This window comes from Neolamprologus brichardi, chromosome 7 (assembly GCF_056152115.1).
Source record: "Neolamprologus brichardi isolate AB-2024 chromosome 7, ASM5615211v1, whole genome shotgun sequence".
Taxonomy (NCBI): Eukaryota; Metazoa; Chordata; class Actinopteri; order Cichliformes; family Cichlidae; genus Neolamprologus; species Neolamprologus brichardi.
Window position 1 is genome coordinate 9,811,936 of NC_142110.1, and position 17,928 is coordinate 9,829,863.

Consider the following 17,928-nt stretch of genomic DNA (forward strand, 5'->3'; position numbering starts at 1 on the left):
TAGAACAAAGTCAAAATAAATAAAAGCATGTCAAAAAAAGCACTTCATATTCAAATGGGCTACAGTAATTGACTGTAACACGTTTTTATTATTGGTGAAATGTGCACAAATATTCCAATTTTTAAAAAATATTTTCTAAAAGATTGGTATATTTGGTAAGAATGTCACATATTTGAAGGAGCAGGTATAGAAGCAATTTTAAAGTGGAAACAAAACAGAATTAAATGGGCAGGTAGTTAGTGCAGCAGAAATGCACTGTAATAACAGTTATCTTCATTAGTGACAAGGACAAAAAAAAAAAAGACTGACATAAATGCTGTAAGCCATTTTTCATACATGAACTCTGCATGTTGCTTTAAGTTGCAAAATGCTGATGCAGTACATAAGAGAGCCTGTTTCAGATGTGTTCTCATTATGGGAAAGGCTTTGTGCAAGTAAGGAGGTGGTGCTGTCTGGATAAAGCATGCAGGAGTTGCTATACACCACTACCACTTGCGCAATTCTCACATCAGTGCGATAGGACACCACGTAAACTTTCTGCTTTGAATGTCCAAAACAGGTCAGCGCTCCAGTTCATAAAAACAGCTTTACACTTTCTAATAGTTAAACTGACAGTATTTTTTTCTACAGTGATGAAAAGTTATGCAAACTGTATATTTATAAAAAAGCCCTTACATAATAATTTGCTAAATGTAGGTAAGTTTGTAATGTAACAGTTAAAGAATAACTGGAGTGGAATATTTTTAAATTGTTTAAGGAAAAAGTTATGAAGCATGGAGTGATTAGGTAATAAGGGTCCCAGTTATTCCCTCACTGAATAGCCAGAATCAGCCCTTTACGATGAAAACTATGCACCCTATGAACATCACAAGGGTGAGGTAGATCTTTTACAGAAATGCGTCCCATGATAACAGTGTCTAATAATGGTCCAAGGGAGGGAAGTGCATCTAACAAGTGTTTATATGAAAGAAAACCAGTTGTGAATCAACTGTGGCCCCCAAAATGATGACAACATTTCACAATAAGGGTATTCATGAGTAAAATAGAATGCTTGAGGTGCAGAGGGTCTTTTTTTGTCATTTCACCTTAAGCAGACAGGCATAGTTCCAACACAATGTAGGGGGCAAGCTTGAAGAATGATAACGACAGACAAATGAGACCGTACATTTTGATTAACAAGCTGGCTCTCAGCTGAACAGCTTCTTTTGCTTGAAGTAGGCATCAAAACGACACTGGGCGTAGTCCTGCAAGACAATGTGGTTTATTACAAAAAATATAAATGTGTGACTTGTGCTACACTAAAAGAGAATAAAAACAACAATAAGAAGAATCAAACACTCCTTACCATGTATCCAAACTCAATCTTGGATATCTTAGCTTGTATGATGGACCAGAGCCCCCAGAGGAAGTGTGATGCTAATGCATATCTACAATTTAAAAAACAAACAGACAGAAAATCCAGTGATCTGTTGATCTGCTGTAAGTTGTTCTAATTGATCGTCAGCACTGCTGTAAAATCTATTTAAGGCTGTTTTACCTGTTTGCTTCAATTATTAAATCTTCTTCAATTTGTGTCTGGTCCACAGCAACGTTAGTGTCTTTGTGCTGTTCTGCCAAATAACTTCTAATAAAAAGAAGCTGAAATTTAAAAAAAAGTTACAAGTTAGTGAGTGTGGCTAAACTTCCAGCTGTTTCTGATTGAACTGATTTGATTTGACTGCATGTGCAGCATTTGATCTCGCTATTAAACATAAAAATGTATGAAGTTTCACCATTAGATGGCACTGCATAACCAGTCTATCCCATCAAGGGAGACGACTTCAAAGTTTTGGTTTGAACATCAGCCCAGTTTTATTTTTCCAAGGAAAGATTAGTAGAAAATTTTCTAACTAGCGTTATATCAAAACAATAAATAAGGAATCAGATCCTAAATGTACTGAAGAGAAAGAAAAACAAATATAGCGAAGCTGTGCGAGTATTAAATCAAGACAAAACACAGCACAATATTTGTGTCATTAATTGAACGCATCTATTAAAAGTGAATCCAGGACTTATTGTCAAAAATCAACGTGTGTGCGTATACATATCTCCAAGTAAATGTTTCAAATCCAAGTTTTCTGCACGGTTTTCCTTGACGGTACATCAAATTACCTTCTATATTATTACAACTTCTATATTCATAATTACAATGCAGCATGTCAGGAGTAAGTAATTTAAGCAGTGTTAAAAATGCAGCTCGATGTGAATACTCTTTATTTGGCGCTAGTGTTTTTTCGGACTGACCTGCTGCTCTCTGGTTGGATAGTTCTCTGGTGTGGCTTTGTAGAAAGGCCACTCATTGTAGGTGTAGTCGTACATCCACTCACAGAAATGATTGCCAAAGTCAAAACCCCTACAAAAAGGAACACATTGTGTTATTTACCTTCACGTACAGGTGGCACAATTATTTGATTGCTAAATCAAGACAACATTCCCCTTACACGTTACCTGTAGTTGTAACTGCTGTATTCAAAGTCTATGAGCATGAGTTTTTCCGCTGAGGAATGCTTTCCGTCTTCCAGCATGAGGATGTTGCCTGCAGCAACAAAACAAGAAGTGAGGCTTTAGCTTAACAAAATGAAGTAGTAGCATTTCTTTTGACATTATAAAAAACTTTAATGTGAAATAACTTATAGTTTGAATCATAATTAAATGATAAATCTTCATTGTATAATGCAAAAACAAAAAAAAAGAATCCAAATGTCCTTTTTGCCCTTAATTCTAATACTGAAAACATTAAAGCATACATTGATAATTTACAGTAAATTGTGCCTCTAGCGTCTTGGCTCAAACTTTTTTTGTTGGCTTTGCAAAGACTGTCCTAAAGAGATGAACTGAAATTTTCAGTTTGGTGTAGAACAACTCGACTGGTCTGCACAGAGTAACAATGTCACACCTTTAAGATGACATGGAACAGTTTTTGTAACGCAAGTTTATCAGCTGTCAGCTTGTGTATCAAACCCTGAAAATGCTTTTATAGCTGCAGAGCTATGACTATAGCTGAACATGAGCTGTCCCTATTAAAAACTACAACCCAGCTTGCTCTTGACTTATATAATGCACAGCTTTCGTAAGAATTGTGACAGTGAAACCAGAGGGTGGGATCTATCGGACCACACCAGAGGCGTAATGATAGGCGGAGCTATGACTGGATGGATGGATGGAAGATTTTACCTTCTTGGACGTCATTGTGGCAAAACACCACTGGCGAGGGAGTTGCTGCGAGCAAAGCACTGTTGTGGAGACATGAGGCAAGAAAAACAAAGTAGGCGATGAAAGAAAAAGAGAGAAACTTGAACACACAAATCTTAGAGATGGATATTCAGCTAGTGCATTTTATGCAATAGAACACTACAATTTAGAACTTCCATGAGAAAAGTGCAGACATCCTAATCTTCCAGAATTAAACTTAAGCAATAGCACACAATAAGTGAATAAACTGTGTCAATATTGCACCGTAAGATAAACTGAACTAATCAACAGTTATTACAGGTCCACTCTTATTTGTTGACAGCATGGATAGAGCACTCTACAAAAGTCAGGGGTTACTAATACTACGATTTAGCACAATTATTTCTGCTATTCAGCCAGGATATGTAAAGATATTAAATGTGATATACACTAAGCCATTCAAACCAAGTAAAAATTTACAAATCAATACTCTTGTACAAAAGCGAAAACTCCAAAATAACATCAGTGACAAAAGCAGTCGATTATATAACTGACACTTTGATCACTAGTAATTCCTAACCATAGAGAGAAGGCCAAACTGCCTAGAACAAGCTAAGATAACAGTACCCTGCAGTCAAATACGCAACATGCTGTGACAGATACGTTTTCAACTCAGATAAATCTGAAGGCTCAAGTTCATTGCAGCAGACAGCAACTACATATGTGAGACCAGTACATATAAACAAGATAACATTTGTTCATAGATAAACACAGACAATAAACACTGGTCTGATTCTCTAGCTGTTCTAAGGTCAAACTACCCAGACAACTCAGCAAGTGAACTTGTGGAAGCACTGGGACAAAGGTCACCTACCAGATGGAAGCATGAATTCCAAAGATTACATTTATGTAAGTAACGTAAGCAGAGCTACAATCCTTCCAGCTTTGAATAATGCAGCAAACCTTTTCACATAAAGACTCATTTTAGTGTAGGGCTGTGCGATATGACCAAAATCTTATATCCCGATATAAGAATTCTATCGTTCTGATAACGATATAAATCACAAAAATGTAACATTTTCTGTAAATTCTGTGAATCTCGGGCAGCTCGACTTGCGGGAAGTATTTCCAGCTGCGCATGTAGCTGGAGTCGAGTGTTTTAACCGATGCATGAAACGATACATTTTTAGACATAAGTTGTAACGGCCGCCGTTTTCTTTGTGAGCATTTATTACACGGCGTGCTGCGGGGAAAAGATTGTTCTAACGTTTGAGTCTAAGGTTTATTTTTTAGCACCTGACGGCTCTTTTTTACTTCTCATCTGTGATTCAGTTTATTTTGAAAAGTCTCAACCGGATCTTGAGCTTTATTGTGAAAGGTTTATGTGGAAAATAAACAAGCGGACACGCGATGCTGTTACCGTCGTTGTTGCTAACCACAACGCATAAAAACAGGCGCTTGTCCGTCCGTAGTGTGGCTATATAAAATATAAGAGAAAGAGAGAGCTTTAAGAAATTAATATAGCCACTACAGTGACCATCAAAACGATGAAAAAATATTGCCGTAAACAGTTTATTTTGCGACACCATGAAACAAACGATAGCGTAAAATGAAACGATAGACGTTTTTAAATCGTCATCCGATATATATCGTTATATCGAACAGCCCTATTTTAGTGGTAACCTTACTCGTCTGGTGGTGAGGATACATGACAGTTTTCTAAATGTCTCTAACAACACTGACAATCATTGATTTATACAATGACTTAAAACTTTATTGATTTATCAAAACTCATTTTCAAAGTCTTGATGTTGGCATGGTTACCTTATGACCTCACCAGCAAATAGAAAGTCAGCACAAACCGTTTAGCTGCTAAATCTCTCTCCAATGCGTGACTCATACCCACTTTGTGAAGTTTTTGTTGGCGTTCCTGTATGAAAATTCGAGCATGTAATATGAGACTGCTCTGATAAGAGATCTAGCAGTTGGCTAGAGCAATGCAAATTACATCATTGTTTACATAAACATATTAAAGCAGGAGCTTTGTACTGTTTGTACTCTCTTCCTGACACTAGTGTAAGAGTCAGGAGGGGACTTACTGATTTGTCTTCTTCTCAATCTAAGGCTTTGTTTAAACTGTGTCCAAAAAGACAGTGTACAGAATCTAGAGCCTGCATTCCAACTCACCGGAGGCTTCTCAGTTCAGCAGGAAGATCCAGTTTCATCAGCTTCTTGTACTTCTTCACATGTGCCTCACGTACAAAACTAATATTCATCACTTGTTCCATGTATCTAAAAACACCACAGACAGAGTATCTTTAACTGTGACTAAGTTACAGTTTGAATAGTAGAGAGATAACATTCACATGTACTTACTTATCGATGGTCCCAAACAGCCACTTAGGCTTTTTGTTAAAGGGCATAACCATGTTATGGAAACGGGCCACCTTCGTGGCAATCTCAGCGGAGATGGCTGGGTCCGAAAGCTGACTGGTGCGCATGCGAGTATTCTGGGAAAACAGAAACACAGCAAAATCTCTTATCACATGGTTTCAAAGACAAACAAAACAAACTGATGGGAATGACTGCAGCAGAAATCAGCATAAACTCACTGTGTGTATGAAAATACTGTGTGTAAACACTGGGGTACATCATACCGGAAGGTACTGTTCCAAGCGTCCCTGGGGGAAGATGCCATAAAGTTTTGGGCCTAAAGCTCGTTCAGCCAGGATGGCAAACATCACACTCTCTAGTACCAAAGAGTCCACTCCCTATACCACAGAGACACATGTGATGGGAGACACACTTATGTGAGAATTAATGGCATTTATAGCATATAATGACATCAATAAAGGGGTGCAATCTTCTCTTTAAAATACCCGAATGATACTCTCAGCCACAGACATTAGATGCAACTTCTTGACATACTCGACAGACTAACCTGTAAGATGGCACCATAAACCCTGAGGAGCACCTGGCGAGGTTCATCTTTCACACATTGCACGTGGTCGGGCAAACTACACAGGTACAGCAGATTACTCAGTCCACCGCTGCAAACAAAAACAACAGTGTTGGCCAAGCTAGAAATCTCTCTCTCTAATCGAGATTGGAAACCATATAAAATGTAAGCCAAAAGACAAGGCCATTCAAAGCTACTCTTAAGGGTAAATCGATGATTGTTGGGTGCAAATTTACGATGAAATCACTGTATGACTCGTTTTAAGTAGACGCCTTTTTATTATATCTTGAGCATTAAAAACAGTAAACAGCACAAGCTTCTTTAGATCAGCCGGTGAGACTCCCTACTGTAGTTGGTTAGTGTTTACATAATCTTCCTCGACCATCTTTTAATGCACGTGTCCCTTCAAATTTGGACTGTTTCAGTCGGTGTAAACCTCTCACACTGAGAATAGTCTTAATTTTTAAAATAAAATCACATGAAAAGATGACCCAGGTTCATTTTCCTTTTGTTTCTTCTTCACTCACGATGAGCTTACACACCACTCCACATAGTTAAGTTACTGTGTCTTTTGTCCCATCTTTACCACCAACGGGTCGGCTGCCGGAGGTTTCTTCCTCTTAAAAGGGAGGTTTTCCTTCCCACTGTTGCCAAGTGCTTGCTCAAAGGGGATCGTTCTGATTATTGGGGTTTCTTCAGTATTATTGTAGTGTCTTGACCTTACAATATAAAGCACATTGAGCCTGTATAAATAAAACTGAAGTGAATTAGAGTAATGTTGATAATTTGGAGGTCAAGGCTGTTGGATGAACGTAGAAAACACTGGGTATGCTATCATTTTGAACCTGCAAACCAGTGTGGGAGGAAAACAAACAAACAAATGTCAGCTCAGAATAAGCCCACAGCTGACCTGCCACTTTTCCAACACCCACAGCGTCATAAGTTGTCTGACAGCGAGATAAGTAAACACTAAGGAGAGGTGGGTGTCCCTGCAGCTGATCCAACGTAGCAGAAACCATCAAGGATCTTGGATCTTACAGTCGCTTTACTTGAAACCATGAACACAAACATACTGGTCCCTACAGATTAGTATGTTTTAAAAAACGACTAATAATAATACCCTATCATTTAAATGAAGACTTTACTGTGTTTTATTATCCACTGTACTGCTATAACTTTTAAGAATTTTACCTGACAATGCTGATTTGAAAATCAGCATCTTCAATGGTCTTCCACGACCCCGACAGAAAGTCTCGGCACCAATTTATGGCCCTATCCCTGGTGTCCCGGTCGACCTCTTCGCTTCTCCCATCCCGGAAGGACTCTGCCTCCGAGTCGTCATCACAGTTGGCCCCTAATAGCGGACTATGAGTCCTTAGGTGTCTCTGGTTTAGAACAAGCGTGCTCTCCACTTGCTTCTTCACAACCGGAGTATTCGTTTCTTCTGTAGTGACTGTGGCAATGCTGGTGCTGTAATTCTCCGGCCCTGAACTATTTGCTTTGCCTAAACCCGCTTCGCCGCAACTGCTTGCTACACTTCGGCTGGGCTGCATGTTGAATTTCCGGGCGGAGAGTGAAGGAATAGCAGGGTGAAATGTCGGTCTGAGGCGACAGGAGGGGCTCGCTGACACACGCAGTCCGCTAGTAAAGCTGCTTAACCGGAAGAGCCGACCATAACTGGATATTATGAACCGCATGGGAGGCGGCTGACAGCGTAACCGTAATATATTCAGATTGCTGTAAACTCATTACGCAGACAACGTACCAGTGGATTGATGAGCCGAGATGAAGAATTCGACGTCCAATCAAAATTCGAGAGCGAGTTCACACACAAATCCCATTGGTCGTTGCTGGCAGTAGATTCTACGTCACGTTCGCTGAAGGTTTCTGGGAAATGAAGTTTTTATTTGTAATTGACTGTGGCGCATATCTTTTAAATGAATTCATTGAGTGCGATGAATAATATGATTTCTGAGTGTATTCACTGATATTATTTGGCAGGAATGTGGGAGAAAAAGGTCTAGTTACTCTTTGCTTACGTCTTATTCAACATAAAACTGAGTTTTAAAACTTTTTCAAGTTTGGGTTGTTTTCAGTTGCTCACAGTAGTACCACGAAGCTTCTTCTTTCTTGCAATCCCTTAAAATGAATATACTCTGTCTATTGTGAGCAGGTAAGTTAAAGAGCGGCTATCTAACTTTTCATTTAGTTGAAAGCAAAATTTTTATTTGCAGACGCCCAAACAGAAAAGGCCATGCATTATTACTCTTAACTTATAATTAAAGTAGGAACATTTATGTTTACACTTTCTTAATTTTACTTGAAGTACTTTATATTGATTACACTAAAATGAGGAAGCAATTCTAACTAACTGACTATGTCACTGTTTATTTGTTTGTTGGATTTGAGAAAAATTTTTTTAACAGAGGTGCAGTGCCAGCGGGAGTTTGTGTTTTCTCTTTGCCAGTGAATTAGCCAAGTGCATAGAAATGAACACTTTCAGTGTCACTGAAATAGAAGCCATGTAATCATACAGCAAGCATTAGGACATCTACTAAACTGAACAACTTTTTGTTGTTCCTTTATATCCTTGTGATAAAACTCTGCAGTGCCTGATTTTATGCACTGAAAGTCAATTGACTTCATACTAAAGCGTATTTGTATTTTGCCTTTTATTCTGACATTTTATCTCCAGACAGGACCATTATAAGAGTGTTGCCTCCCAAATTTGCTGTTTTGAGGTGTACTGCTCAACTGATTAACTTTCTCTAACCCTCCTCAGTAATGCTTTACTTTTCATATCATTTTAACATTTTTTTTTTACAGCAATCTTTACATCAAATAGAGACATTGTTGGTGGTTGCAACAAGAGCAATAACAATATAAAACATACAAACAAAAACGTTTCATATCATTACTGTAAATGGTCAATGAATTTGTAGTGAATAGTGAATAGCCATACAGGATATGAAAAGTTTTGGAGTTATCAGATAATTAAAAAAAAAAAAGTGAAAGTTTGCTTTTGCTGTGAAAGTATGCATGAAACTTAATGATCCACTTCCATGCACTGAAGGAGTAGTTTCAAATAAGATGTGTTTAGATGTGTTTTTGATACTGTTATTTTAAAGAAACTTTTCTTCACAAGACTTTATTTGACTAAGTTTGTCTTTGTTCTGAGTTACTAACATACCTTTTGTTTACAATCGATACAAGCAATATTAAAATAAGAGAACTGACATACAAAATGTTTGATAAAAATAACTTAAAACTAAGCTAAATCCCACTGAAATGGCGTATGGAAAATAATTTGAGGGCTGCATAAATAATAAACCTGAGTAATGCTTTACGAGGGAATGAAAGGATCAGGCAATGGTTTTATAACACTGGATATTTATTTGAAAGACAGTCAATTCAAAGATTTCATCATTCCTATGATCTGTTAGGATATTGTGACTCTGTACTTCTTTGCACAAAGATAAGCTCTGGGCTGCTAACCACAGTGGTTTCTTCTCTTGTGACTTTCTTGACAGAACCAGCAATTTCTCTCCCTGTGGACAAAACATGGCAAGTGTCAGTTTCTATCAGACTTGCACTAAGTAGATCATAAAATGGTGGGAAATGTACTATTTCTTTTTCAGATGAACCTTTTCAGCGGAGACCTTTTATGGTATGGCCACTGTTTAACTTCGTTAATCATCTTACTCAAAAAAAGGGGGATCAAACTCCAGGAAACACTGTACTGATGGTGTCAGTGTACAACTTACTTATTCTGAAGCACCTGGGTTCACAGTTATTTCCAAGAGTAGGTTGGCAAATAGCTACATCACAGTGGATGTACAGCTGGTCAAAAACAGAAAAAAAGCACATCTTTGAAAATATGTTACAACAAAAAGTAATCATGAAATGAAAAGAAAGATATTTTTTTCGCTTAGCATTGGGATGCTATACCTTTTCCTGTAAAGGAGGCATAATGTTTGGCTTTGTAGCTGCTGACTGGGTTGAACTACCATCACCTACAAAATGGAACATTTTGAAAACAAAGCGGTTGTGGTGGCTTGGAAACTTGAATCCAAATGAGGGTCTGGGAAGCAGGGTTGTTAGGTAGCGGTCATCACGATAGGGGCAGCTATGTTAAAAGCAAAGTGTGTACAGTAAACATCAAAAATATAATACAAATGCCTCCAAATTAAGAGCACCACCTACTCTTACCCATCAATCAGCAAGTCCCACTGAGGAAGACTATGAAGATAGGAATCAGAGGTTGCCCAACATCTTCCAAGAGTTAAGACAAGGTTGGGATCGGTCCTCTCCATCAGGTAGACCTCAACGTAAACAGGATCCCTCAAAACCTTTCTGACAGGGTATTCGGCAGCGGTGTAAAAAGAGGTGTAGACTTCCTCTTCTGTCCAAAAAATGAGAGTAGTTGTAGTTGTTGACACATTCCCTGCTAAAAGAGACTATCTTTGCAGATTTAGCTCTCCAAGACTAACCTTCAACACAACCCTTAGCAACACATTGTCCATTGGCCAGCTTGAGTTCCACACGCACAGGTCCAGCAGCTGCAACTGAGTTTGGCGGAGGAACCGGACCAACATCAATAACCAAAACCTCAACTGTGGTGCCAACATATCTGCACTGGAACAACAACCTGGCACAAGAAATACAGTTTATGTTAGTCACTCATAAAGTAATTTAGCTATAAACTTTGAATAACAATTTCTTTCTCACTGAACTTTTTCGATCTTCTAGTTTCTGCCCATGCGTGGTAACATTTTTGCCTATGCTGTATCTACTTATAAATAAATCTGATAAAGATATTAAAATATTTACTCATAGTAGGTGTCCCTGGTAATGGATCCATGGGGTCCAGTAATCACTTGGTATAAGGAAGACATCCTGTTCTCATAGATTAGAACACCAGGTTCCTCCTACAGTATAATTGCAGGATTTCAGTCTTTAACATTGCCTGTAAAAACTTAAACTTAAAACTTAAATTGTTAACTGAGATTCTAGTGCATCGGCCCAGACAGTTTCTCTAGAAAAGTTAGTCAGTGCATCAGCCCCCTCGCCAATAACTTCAAATCAACCTTGGTATTACTTATGATCAGCACTTGAATTTTGAAACTCAAATCTCAAAGGTTACCCAATATTGTTTCCTTCATCTCAGAAATGTTGCAAAAATCAAACCTTTAATGTCAGTGAATCGTCTTGAACTTTTAGTACACACTTTAAGTTTCTGTCAGTCCTCAGATCGTCTCCAATTAGTTCAGAATGCAGCAGCAAGGCGGCTAATGGAAATTACAGTGGTCACATATCACACCTGTCCTTGCATCCCTTCACTGGCTTCCAGTGAAATTCAGAATCCACTTTAAAATTCTGTTATTGACATATAAGGCTCTACATGGACAGGCCCCTGGTTATTTAGCTGAGTTTCTAACACCTCAATGCAGCTGGCCTCTCCGATTGTCTGACCAGGGTCTTCTAACTGTCCCTAGCTCTGATTTTAAAACCAGAGGTGTTGTAGCACCCAAACTGTGGAACAGCCTTGCTTAGTCAATGAGGTTGGCTCACTCTTTTATTTGTTTTAAGCAACTACTGAAAATAAAATAACAGTTTGCGGCTTTTATGTGAACTGTGCAGCAAACTCTGTGTTTTGAAAAGTGCTATATAAATAATTTTTTCATGATTACTATTAGTAGTAGTAGTAGTAGGAGTATTAAAAGTATCATTATTATTAATTCAGTTACAACACTTACTTTTACAACTGTACCACAGGCAGTGACAGGGAACTCATAGATGGCAAAAGCTGAAGTGTTGCCAACTGGATTGCAGCTGTGACCATTCTCATAGCAAGAAATTGTCTCCAAGTCAGTGTTGGGCAGAGTTGCATCTCTGGCCACCACCACGATGAACAGGCCTTCCTTGGTGCACTGAAGTGTCACTGAGACAACAACAATAATAATAAAGTACAACAAAAAGAAAGACAAATGCAAATGCTTTTACCCTTTCACCATAATGTATCAGTGGTGTAGTTTATCTATAAAGCAGAACTTCTTACCAGATTTGCCATAATAGCACATGAGTCCATCAAAACAGCAGTTTATAGCGTCACATGCCCATAATTTTGGGCATTCGATCTATAGCCCAGCAGGGCAAATAATAAAAGACGACAACAAGTCAGCTTTAGTACCATTACGTCACAGAAAAGAACAGCAGATGCTGTGAAAAGTATCCTGCAAATATGTTTTATAAGGTACGGTTAATGATGGCCTGTTAGGATCTCACATCCTATTTGTTGTCCACAGCTGCCAATCAAATGCTACAAATATTGTTTTGTCTATTGTGAGGTAAAGTTTGAGGTAATGAATGAAAATATAAATAAATCACTGACAAATTAGAGCAATTTTACAGCTATACTATATCTGTAGAAGGCAAAGAAAGCATGTAGTGTACAGCGTACTTGCTAAACTTTATTGCTGTATGTACCTGGGCATGTTTTTTATTGTATACATCATGTGTGATACAGAAAACCAGCTGTTTGTTATCAATTCAGGGTGAAAACATTCTGCTTTGTTTGAACAGTTTCATAACAAGAACCTTCACAGGGTCTGTCTGACCAACACTGTGCCTTCACAGTGTAAACAAAAACTTTTATTTATCGTTCATTTTGACATCGTTGCAAATCGTTGCAACAGGATGAAGTGTTCTTTGTCTGTGATAAAAAAAAAAGAAGGTATAATTAGACGTAAGCAGGTCATCTGTGGACAGAAGGCAAGAAGTTTCAGTATTATGTATTTTGGCTGCACGAGCGGTCATTTTATTTGTGACAGGTTAAAATGTTAGTTTTAAAAATCCTGAGAGTCATTTTGTAAATCTATACTGTGCATGCATCTCAAACAAAATATACAGTTTCCTCCTCTTTGGTAACCTCTTCGGAGTCAAGCTCTTGTTTAGGATGCATTTTTATTTATTTAAGTCACTCCTCATAAGAATAAACAGTGTATTTTACGTGATAACCCAATAAAATCATGAATTTGTAATAATGTAATAGCACCTAGAGAGGTAATTCTGAGTAAATTAAAAAGTGATATAAACAAATTAAACCAGAGAAGAAGTATTGTGCAAATTGTACAGATACTATTGTTTATCTGATGCACAAAAAAAACTTGTGTCTCCACAATTAAACTTTTTGTCACTGTTGTCTATACACCTGCGCCCATTACTCACGTGAAAACAGACATTTGTTTTTAATGTTCTTTTATATAATTCTTTCTTATCTCGCAAAGCTCTGAGTGAATGTCTTTATAGTTTTGGGTTAAGGTGATAGCAAAAATCTATGAATCTCTCTGGTGGGTGTGTCACTCCTATCGCTATGGCTGTTTAGCAGATCTCAGTACTGACTTGAAAGTGCATGGACTTAAATGAAAAACTTTTGTGAGACGTTGCAAAAATCCTTCCTCGATTTTTTTTCTCCAATGTCCCTTACTGGGATCCATACTTTCACATGTTCTTTAAAGGAAACTGGATTTAAATACAATAACAACAACAACTCCCACCCACCTGCCCACTGTTATTAAAAAATATATATAAAGGCCCTTTGATTTTAGACTTCCCTTGTGTTAGAATGGCTCAATAACATTTTCTTTCTCATATCTCATATATCTTCTTTTATTTAGTGGTTGGTGGTTAATCTGTTATGAATTAGAGCCATATTGATCTGCAGACCTTTACACAAGGTGCTTTGGCAAAATATTGATTTCGATCTACTATGTTAAGGGCACCTAAACCAGGGTCAACATAACCTTTTGTGTCCTGTTTTTCTGCTGCATCGTTGTCACCTGTTTGAATATCTTTTCTCACTTGTTTGAAGAAAACATGGTTGAAGAAGATTTGCCTGTGTGCTCCACAGTCACATTTTGTGACTAAGAAACTGAAGAATCTGAATCCAGATGTATAAAAAAGTTGCTAGTTAGCAAGTGCAGTCATTTCAGTAGCTAAAATTGATGTTCATCAACCCTGAGGGGAATGGCCAGCTGAAGGGGAGGGAATGTAGTGGAAGTAAACAAGTTCACTGTGTTATAAAAGCAGGTGGGCATTTCCAGCTCCTTTACAGCACCCAGTGAACTACCGTGGGCACTTGTTGTTAAACCATGCTACTGAAGTGTGCCACTGTTTGCCTTGTGGCACTGGCCTTGCTTGGCCTCTGTGATGCTCAGGGTGGTTTTGTGCCTGGGGTGTGGGCTCCAGACAGCCAACAACAAAAACAAATATTTGAAAAACCACTCACATGGAAATACCCTGAAGATCCTAAGCCCAAGCCCAAGCCTGATGTGCCGTTCCAGCTGAGATATCCTGTTTCTGCTTCAACTGTTACTGTTGAGTGCAGGGAGGACATCGTTCACGTGGAAGTCAAAAAGGATTTCTTTGGAGTTGGCCAGCTGATAAATTCGGCTGACCTTACCCTGGGTTCGTGCGCTGTTGTCGGAGAGAATACACCAGCTCAAGTGCTGATTTATCAAGCTCAGCTGCAGAATTGTGGGAGCACATTAAAAGTATGAAGAATAAATATTACATTATTGTGAAATTTAATTCAAGAGCTGGAAAACAGGTTTATGTATAATTTGACTTGTTTTGTATATATATGTTTGCTAGATGACTGGAGATTCCTTCATCTACACCTTCACACTGAACTACAACCCCCAGCCTGTGGGTGATTCTGCTGTGATTAGGACCAACAAAGCAGCTGTAGTTGTTGAATGTCACTACCAAAGGTACGTAAACATTTGGGAAGATTTGTTAAGATAAAGACATCAAAACAATACAATTATATTGGTATTTAATGTGCTCTATAGTACAACCTAAATATTTTTAGTAATCTAGAATTGACCAAATGTAATCTGGATATTTCAGTGATATATTATTCTTGCTTTAGTTTTTTGCATTTTTGTAAAACATGTCCTGTCACTTAGAAAGCACAATGTAAGCAGTCTCGCTCTTGAACCCCTCTGGGTCCCATACTCTGTGGCTAAGATGGCACAAGAGTTTCTCTACTTCACCCTGACACTCGTGACTGGTGCGTTTAAGATCAGTTTCTCAGTGTGTTTTATATTGTATGCGACCTTGATTCAAAATACATACTTGTTTGAATTATAAAATCGTCATGTCTTGTTTCACAGAGGACTGGAAAAATGAGAGGCCAAGCAACCAGTATTTCCTGGGTGACGAGATTAATTTTGAGGTCTCTGTCATGCAGTACCACCATGTGCAGCTCCGTGTTTATGTGGACAAATGTGTAGCTACCGTTTCAGCTGATGCAACTTCTAGCCCCAGATATGCATTCATAGAGCAAGGGTAATGTAGTTTGATGAGATTATTGAAGTTGTTTTGTATATTAAGACCTGATTATCACAGATGCCTATGCTACTGGTTACTATGGTCATTTCACATTGTTTTCTTGTGTGCAGGTGTATGATTGATGGTAGGCTCACTGGATCTGTCTCGAGGTTCCTGGATCGCACTGCAGAGAACAAGCTTCAGTTCCAGCTTGAATCCTTCAAGTTCCAGAATGCTAACGTTGGAAAAGTATGCAATTCCAAATTTGAGTTACTGAGTGCATTGTGTTATATTTTCAACAACATTACTAATGTAGAACTATTACATAGAATAATAACATAAATTCTCTCCTGTTCATAGCTGTACATTACCTGCCATTTGAGAGCAACATCTGTTGCCCAAGCCATTGACAGTAACCACAGAGCTTGTTCCTACATCCGTGGGTGAGTCTATCTTTGTACACATGTATCAATGATCATTAGACCAGAACTGATGTGGTGATACTGCTTACATTTCCATTTCTCCCAAGGTGGAAAGAAGCTGCTGGATATGATGGTGCTTGTGGCTCCTGTGAGTCTTTAACAGGTGGGCAAACTGGTATTGGAATTATTAGTGGCACTACTGGAGGTGGACTTGGTAATATAGGCACGGGAAGTACAGGAACAGGGACTACAGGCACTGGAACTGGAAATATTGGTGGCGGAACCCCGGTAAACCCGATTAAACAGGTCTCTTGGTTAAGGGGGACACGGGACGTGTCTCAGCAGGAAGGTATGTGTTTTAAAAAAATATAAATATTGCAACATTTTAGTAGAGGGAAAGTTTCATTTCAGTTGGTCCTACAAAAAGATAATTGTTTTATGCTTTCTATTTTTTAAGTAAAAAAAAAAAACCCACAATGATGCATACTGCAACAATTCTTCTTTCTTTTCTCAGTTTTGGAATGGGAAGGAGAAGTCACCTTGGGTCCCATCTCCATTGAAGAGAAGAATATAGCTTAAAACAATTTCCTGCTATAAACACGGCAATTAAAATGAACTTCATCTGTGGTTCATGCCTGAACATATGTTAATTTCATTCTTCTTATTCATAGCTCACAACAATATAATAAGACATCGAGGAATGAAAAGGTCCTTCACTGAAACGTAACTCATTTTACATGCCCCCTTTCTGTAATTACAAATGTTTTATATGGAGCTCGTGTATCCATGGATTGGAACTACTCACATGTAATGGAAATAAAAATGCAACTGTCTGAATTTATTGTGTAATTCATTCAGAACTTTCTTAAGCTGTGCATTGGCTCTATTGTAAATTGAAACAAAAAATAAACTCTAGAAATTAAGAAACATTGAATAGATATAATAACAAATATAATAAGTTAAAAGAGCAATCAGGGGTTGAGCAAAAATGACTCAATAGCACATGTTAGACAATATAGTCATCTGTCTTGTTGTATTTCTGTCAATATGCATGCTTTTAGGGTAAAACAAACAAACAAAAAGGTAAAACAAATCAATATCAATATCATATCACTCAGAAATCACAAGTGGATGAAGGAAGAAGCCATTCACAATCAGCCCCAGGCCATATCCTCACAGTGCCTGCTGATTGGTGCCCTCAGCCTGTCATCACAGACAGCACCCAGAACTCAAACACAACCAGCAAACACACACAAGTAGCACAGTGTAATAGAAACATTTTTGCTAAATATGAGAAATATACACCTAACAGTGAAAGAAGAAGAAGCCACTTGAAGAGGCCTAACTCACATCTTCTCATTTCCCCTTTCATTCAATATCAGTCAGCATCTACACCTCAAAGAGCAAAAACACAGGAAATCCGGGCTCTAATCATGGGTCTGATTGTGCTTCCTGGTAATCCCTGTTTTCATTCAGCAGTGAGCTTTTGCTGTCACCGTGTGGTATAAATGCTAAACTTCAGTTTACCGAGAGAGAGTTTCAGCACCACATGCAGTGAACAGCTACGCGGGAGGTATAAGTAGCCAAACACTTCAAAGTGTGCCTATAGGTTTTATGGAAGTTCAGTGAAACACAAACTGTGTTTTATTAATCTAATTTTTATTTGGGTCACGATGGAAATCCGGCAAGTTATGGACCCGAAATTAAAATTCATATAATTCAATTTCCACACTGCAGAGGCACCAAATGACTGTTTCTGGGACACGTTACAGTATATAAGCCTTGTAAACCTTGCAATTAAAACGCGTCCTCCAGTCCATTCTAAGGCACGGTTACAAAACGAGGACTTAAAATTGAAGTCCCTGCCTTTTCCCGGGGAATCCTCGGATCTCCCCAAGGCTGGTCCACACGGACGTTGGCACGAAAAGCACGTTTGCTTTGCCTGCAAATTTTACTCACTGTAATTTCATCTTAACAACTTTATGGCCGCTGTTTTATCTGTTT

General features: G+C 38.3%; 3 protein-coding genes across 3 annotated transcripts; 1 reads left to right on the top strand and 2 right to left on the bottom strand.

Annotated features, from left to right (window-relative positions):
• Window positions 1–695: 695 nt before the first annotated feature.
• Window positions 696–7,948, bottom strand: chkb (choline kinase beta). Its single transcript, XM_006789476.3, has 11 exons — window positions 7,361–7,948; window positions 6,152–6,260; window positions 5,868–5,981; window positions 5,587–5,720; window positions 5,398–5,502; window positions 3,214–3,272; window positions 2,488–2,575; window positions 2,284–2,392; window positions 1,538–1,638; window positions 1,346–1,427; window positions 696–1,244 (listed from the first exon to the last, which is right to left on the bottom strand). The coding sequence occupies exons 1-11, from the start codon at window positions 7,864–7,866 to the stop codon at window positions 1,188–1,190; spliced, it is 1,464 nt and encodes a 487-aa protein (XP_006789539.2). The 5' UTR covers window positions 7,867–7,948; the 3' UTR covers window positions 696–1,187.
• Window positions 7,949–9,598: 1,650 nt separating this feature from the next.
• Window positions 9,599–12,249, bottom strand: LOC102795263 (zona pellucida sperm-binding protein 4-like). Its single transcript, XM_087844599.1, has 8 exons — window positions 12,228–12,249; window positions 11,926–12,110; window positions 11,000–11,097; window positions 10,660–10,817; window positions 10,379–10,571; window positions 10,118–10,295; window positions 9,934–10,009; window positions 9,599–9,717 (listed from the first exon to the last, which is right to left on the bottom strand). Exons 1-8 carry the CDS (start codon window positions 12,247–12,249, stop codon window positions 9,599–9,601), a joined length of 1,029 nt encoding a protein of 342 aa, XP_087700725.1.
• A 2,044-nt stretch (window positions 12,250–14,293) lies between these two features.
• On the top strand, window positions 14,294–16,761 carry LOC102800271 (zona pellucida sperm-binding protein 3-like). The gene is made up of 8 exons (XM_006789475.2): window positions 14,294–14,721; window positions 14,822–14,940; window positions 15,139–15,242; window positions 15,346–15,520; window positions 15,634–15,751; window positions 15,863–15,945; window positions 16,032–16,273; window positions 16,439–16,761. The coding sequence occupies exons 1-8, from the start codon at window positions 14,320–14,322 to the stop codon at window positions 16,501–16,503; spliced, it is 1,308 nt and encodes a 435-aa protein (XP_006789538.2). The 5' UTR covers window positions 14,294–14,319; the 3' UTR covers window positions 16,504–16,761.
• Window positions 16,762–17,928: the final 1,167 nt, after the last annotated feature.